Below are 6,000 nucleotides of genomic sequence, written 5' to 3' on the forward strand. Positions count from 1 at the left end.
AGACGATTAATGAGGTGGCATGCATATGTAATTGCCTCAGCCCAAAATTCTTTGCCCAAGCCAGCATTGGACAACATACACCGTACCTTCTCCAGCAAGGTCCGGTTCATACGTTCTGCCACTCCATTTTGTTGTGGTGTATGTCTAACAGTGAAGTGTCGGACGATGCCATCATTTTCACAGACCTTATTGAAATGATCATTTTTGTATTCACCTCCATTGTCTGTGCGAATACACTTGATCCTCTTGCCTGTTTGATTCTCCACCATCGTCTTCCATTTGAGAAAAATTTCCAACACTTCATCTTTGCTCTTCATTGTATACACCCATACTCTTCGGGAAAAATCATCAACAAAGGTTACAAAATAGTGCTTCCCACCCAATGAAGGTGTTTTGGAAGGACCCCAAACATCAGAGTGTACATAATCCAAAATGCCTTTAGTATTATGGATCGCTGTACCAAATTTAACCCTTGTCTGTTTCCCTTTAACACAATGCTCACAAAACTCCAAGTTGCAAGCCTTTACTCCTTTTAACAATCCTTGATCTGATAGAGTTTTCAAGGATTTTCCTCCAGCATGTCCCAAGCGCATGTGTCATAGCTTGGTTGCTTCTGCCTCTTTGTCGTCACTGGATGTCACTGTCGCTGTCCCAATAACTATACTGCCACGATAGCGGTACATATTATTATTCTTCCGATTAGCCTTCATTACCACTAGTGCACCGGAGCATACTCTCATCACTCCATTTTCTGCAATGATTTTGAACCCTTTTGATTCCAGGGCTCCCACAGAGATGAGATTCTTCTTCAAATCCGGTACATATCGAACATCTGTTAATGTTCTGATCATTCCATCATGGTTCCTTAATCGTATTGAACCAATGCCATATGAGGTAAGAGGGCTGTTATCCGCTGTGTGGATGACTCCATATTCTCCTTCTTGAAATTCCACAAACCAGTCCCTGTTGGGACACATATGATGGCTACAAGCCGAGTCCATCAACCATATGTCTGATGATGTTGATGACTCTGTTGTAACTAATGAGAAGTCTGAATCATCACAATCAGCTACATTTGAATCCATAATGGCCTTTCCATTGTTATGTTTGGCCTTATTCTTCAACTTCGGACAGTCTTTCTTCCAGTGCCCTTTTTCTCGACAAAAGGCACATTCATCTTTGCTGGGTCTGGATCTTGACTTGGATCTTCCCTTCTTTGTCCTCGTTTGACTTTGAGGACGACCCCTCACAAATAGTGCTTCTCCTTCTCCGCCCTTCTGTTTTTCTCGCTTTCTTTGTTCATAGCTGTACAAAGCCGAACAAACTTCTCTGAGAGAAACTTCGTCATTTCCATGGAGTAGAGTAGTTTCAAGGTGCTCGTACTCATCAGGAAGTGACGCCAACAACATCAAGGCCAAGTCACCATCATCATAAGTTGTATCCATATTTTGCAAATCTGTGACCAACTTATTGAAACTGGTGATATGTTCATTCATCGTGGTACCAGGAACATAGGTGAAGTGAAACAGTCTCTTCTTCATGTACAATTTATTTTGACTGTTTTTCTTCAAAAATTTATCCTCCAGTGCTTTCCATAATCTACTTGCAGAAGTTTCCTTTGTGTATGGATATTTCTGCTCTCTAGCAAGGTAGGATCGAATGGTACCGCAAGCAACACGGTTGAGAATCTTCCAATCTTCTTCTCCAATAACATCTGGTTTCTTTTCTTCAATGGCCAGATCTAGCCCTTGTTGAAAAAGGACATCTAGAACCTCGCCTTGCCACATCCCAAAATGCCCGGACCCGTCAAAAATTTCTACCGCAAATTTCGCATTTGACACAATTCTTGTCATAAGCGAAGATGCCAATGATGACGTATTGTTGACACTTGATGTAGATTCTTCTTGTTTATTGTCTCCCATATTTGACACAAATATTATTTAATAGCTGACGACACAAATCAAGATTATTTCCTTTCTGATGTAGAAGATCAGACTAAGCTGCAACCACAGAGCATACTCAGACAGAACCTTGACTCAGTTACCAAGATAAATCTTTTCTGATGTGGAAGATCAGACTATGCTGCAACCACAGAGCATACTTAGACAGTACCTTGGCTCTGATACCAATTGTTGCGGAAGCCAAATGTATATAGTGTGAATAAGTCACAACTACTATACCAAAAATTATGACAGCCACCAAATAATAAATAAGACAATAAAGCAACAATAAAGGGAACACCAGAATTTACGAGGTTCGGCTAATTTTGCCTACTCCTCGGACACAACCAATATTTTATTCCACTCCAAAAATACAAGTGAAATAATACTAAAGAGAGAAGATACAAATGCCTTAAACAGATGAGAAGACAAATGAGAGGTGTGTTTAAATCCTAAACATTAAGCCTTCTTTTATAGGGGGAAATCCCCCCAACTATTCATTTCCCACCGATGTGGGACAAACAAACATTTCTGCCAACTACTTTAACACAAGGAACACAAAATTTTTAGTATAGGTGAAATTATCTATCTTCGCTTTTCTTTGGGAACTGTCAGAAACAGAAAAAATAAATGTTTTGTCAATGGCTTGATCATCAAGGGTGCATAATAGAGCTGGAAAACAAACAAGGAACTGAAACATAATCAAGGGTAAACTTTTCAGTATATAAGCTGATTACAAGAGAAGACCTCTAAGTTGAAGAATGAATGAGCTTTTAACACAGTCAGTATCATTGAGTATTCTACTTTTTGATCAAAGCAAAAAACTAAATCAGATCAGAAGCATCAGCACTATAGCTAGTTTGATCTTATTTTCACCTCTTCCCGAATCTTGGATAAAGTTTCCTCCTGCATAAAGATTCTGAAATCGGTAAGTTGTCATCATCTGATGATTCCACGACTATCAATTCGTAATCCTGAGTACAGCCATCTGTTTTAATCTCATTACACTTCTGCAAATATTCACAATGTACAGAGGCATTCATCCTTTCAAGAGCTTTAGACTGCTGCCCTTTGGTTACATGTTTCAGTGCATCTTCAGGTGCAAATTTTTGGTTCTTCCACCAATTCAAATATCGTCTGGTAACATCTGACTCAAAGAGCCTGGAACGTATATAGAGCTTGTCATCTATAATTGGTCTGTCATAATTGCACCATGCAATTTTTGGGGTATCACTGGTATGATTTGCACAGCCGGGCACATCTTGATCAAATCCAAATTGCATTGATACTCTATGTGGGAGATAATTCTCTACACAATCCATTCCAACTAGTTCAGAAGCTCGAATAAGTCGAGCAAAAATCAGGATTTCTCTTCCCACCTTTGGTCCAGCCACCACATATGCCTCCCTTTCCTTGTAAAACTTGTTAATATCCCAATTCTTCACAGTATCAATAGCGTAAGGACGCCACAGAAACAAGTCTGTTGCAGAATCTATTGCACTCCGAGGATCGACGCAGTTTATTTTTTTCACATTATGCCATCTAGCCAATCTAGGCTCCCCGGAACAGATGATACTAGGCTTGGGCTGCAAATTGGAAAATATCTCCCAAGCCCATAACTGAACAAATTGAAGAGGAGCCCTAAAGAGAGGATCTGACTCATCTTGGTTACACCTAGAACTAGCTGAAGATATAATAAACTGTTTAAGCAACCTTAAATCCCTATAAATGCTAGCAAGAACAGCAGGGGCAAGTGCCACTGGAATTCCTTGAGAAAGATGAATTGCAACAGGGAATAGAGCTCCTTGCACCTTAAAATAACTTCTAGAAGGAAGCACATACCTTGACAACCAAAGGGTCAAAAATGCAACATGCTCCAAATGATCACCTTTTCCTGTAAAATGTTCCATCCAGACAGGGTGAGTAACATTCTTTTTACGTGCTCTAATAACTTTATAAGCCTCGCGAATAGTTTTTTCCATTTCAACAGACTTTTTGGTCTTTATAGGGTTCAAGATACAGTGGCCCAAAACAGAGTAACCACCCAAAACTGCCATATCCTCCAAAGTAACAGTTACTTCTCCCCATGGTAAAATGAATGTGTTTGTCTCAACGCACCATCTCTCAGCAAGAGCAATAATCAAATCATTGTGCAAATAAATCTTGAATGTGGAAGCTATAATAGCTTCAAAGATTCCAGCTTTCTTCCATATTTCTTGATATAAAGGCTTTAGCTTATGGACCCACGTAGACCATTCCTTCAACTGTGAAACTGAAACACCACCCTTAAACTTGACCTTTAGTGAACAACTTCTCAGTTCTTGAACATTGGGTCTTGAAGGGAGAAATGGGAGCTTTTGGGCAGAGCGTATTGTTGGTTTCAGAAAATGGGCAACTCTAAAAATGGGTATTACTTGTTCATCATCAATGGGTGAAACCATGAACTCCTCTCTTTCTTCCATCATTAACGCATCTTCTGATAAATCCACCATTTTTGAGTATTAAGGTTTTTTCCTTTCCTCTTAGCTCTTTGTTTTTTTTAATATCAGGGTTTCAAGAATGTTGTGGACAAAATAACCCAGAAACAAAAAAGATAGTTCTGCACCTTGCTCTTTGTACTGTATTCCTGCCAAAGTTGTTCATTTTTAGTCTAAAAAATAATGGGACAAATGTTTGTATTATATGCCACTGAAAAAGTTTCTGGTTGTTTTGGTCTGTACTATTTTTCCAGTCTGTGTATGAAAAAACAAGCAATATCAGCTCAAAATTCCATTTATAGCTGCATTTGCAACTTTTTGCTGAGCGTGGGAAAAGGGAGGCAGCTATTTTACAGAAAATTGTAAAGTTTTTAACACGTTGAATTTGTCTTTGACTTTTGGACTGTAACGTTTTTAAAATGCAATAGTAGGAGTTATATTAAAACTCAACTTATGATTCTTATCTTATCAAATATGTTAGTAACAAAAAGTTTAACTATTAAAGTTTCCTTTTTCTTTTCCTTCTCCTACTTTATTATCTCAAGCAATTGAAGGAGCAAAACAGATCCTACTCTTTGGTTGTGTAATATCATTTGTTCTTTTTGTTCAAGTAATTCATATTCCTCCTGTTTGAGTTTATAAAAAAAATTTGCATGATCTTTCATGGTTATTGTAGTGAGGTTAAAAAAGTACTAGTTCATATTTATTGTATCTAAATTTAGTAAAAATTGCACGGGGCGCTCTATTTGGTCGCCTCCGTTTAACCTATATCCATTTTTTTTTAAAAATTTCAACTTGTACCCACTTTTTAAACAACTTCAGCCCCCTTTCTCCTCCTCCTTCTCCTCATTCGTTTCTTCTTCTTCTTCTTTCTTCTGCTGATGTTGGTGCTGCTATGAAACTTCAGTTCATGGGATGATTGTCATAAATATGTTTATCAGATTATTTAAAAATAAATTATAAATAATTACGTAAGTTAAGTAGACAATAATTTGTGAATATTTCCACGTACGTAAGTTAGTAGACAATGATAATTATGTTCTTTTCACGTTTATTGTTTCCAAAATTTATGATTTAGATATTGTTGACAATCTGATTATTTATCTAATATGTTAGAAAGCTTTTTCAAAAACTTCAGCTTATACAGTGTTGAAGTTTTTACAAATGAACTAAATAACTTCAGCATCTTTTGCTGAAGTTTTTGAAAAAGCTTTATGACAAAACTAATGAACCTAGGACAAAAAACTTTCAGCTTTTAGTACTGAAGTTTTTACAAGTGAACTAAATAACTTCAACATCTTCTGCTGAAGTTTTTGAAAAAGCTTAACGACAAAACTAATGAATCTAGGACAAAAAAACTTCAGCTTATTTAGTGCAATTACAAACAAAAACTTTAGCAAATAGAGAACAAAACTTCAGCTACTGTGCTTAAGTTCAGCAATTACAAACAAAAACTTCAGCAAATAGAGAACAAAACTTCAACTACTATGCTTAAGTTCAGTAATTACAAACAAAAACTTCAGCACACTTGGTTCAACACACTTGCTACTTCGGGCCCGTCTACTAGAATGCTGAAGTTTTGC

The 6,000-nt window shown here is 37.3% G+C and overlaps 1 protein-coding gene across 1 annotated transcript; it reads right to left on the reverse strand.

The window, feature by feature from the left end:
• Nucleotides 1-2,812: 2,812 nt before the first annotated feature.
• On the reverse strand, nucleotides 2,813-4,432 carry LOC104221062 (protein MAINTENANCE OF MERISTEMS-like). The gene has a single exon (XM_070151802.1). It carries the CDS (start codon nucleotides 4,430-4,432, stop codon nucleotides 2,813-2,815), a length of 1,620 nt encoding a protein of 539 aa, XP_070007903.1.
• Nucleotides 4,433-6,000: the final 1,568 nt, after the last annotated feature.

The sequence above is a fragment of the Nicotiana sylvestris genome, chromosome 7 (assembly GCF_000393655.2).
Source record: "Nicotiana sylvestris chromosome 7, ASM39365v2, whole genome shotgun sequence".
Taxonomy (NCBI): Eukaryota; Viridiplantae; Streptophyta; class Magnoliopsida; order Solanales; family Solanaceae; genus Nicotiana; species Nicotiana sylvestris.

Coding starts and splice junctions, on each gene's coding strand:
- LOC104221062 (XM_070151802.1), bottom strand. CDS start 4,432: ATGGTGGATTTATCAGAAGATGCGTTAATGATGGAAGAAAGAGAGGAG.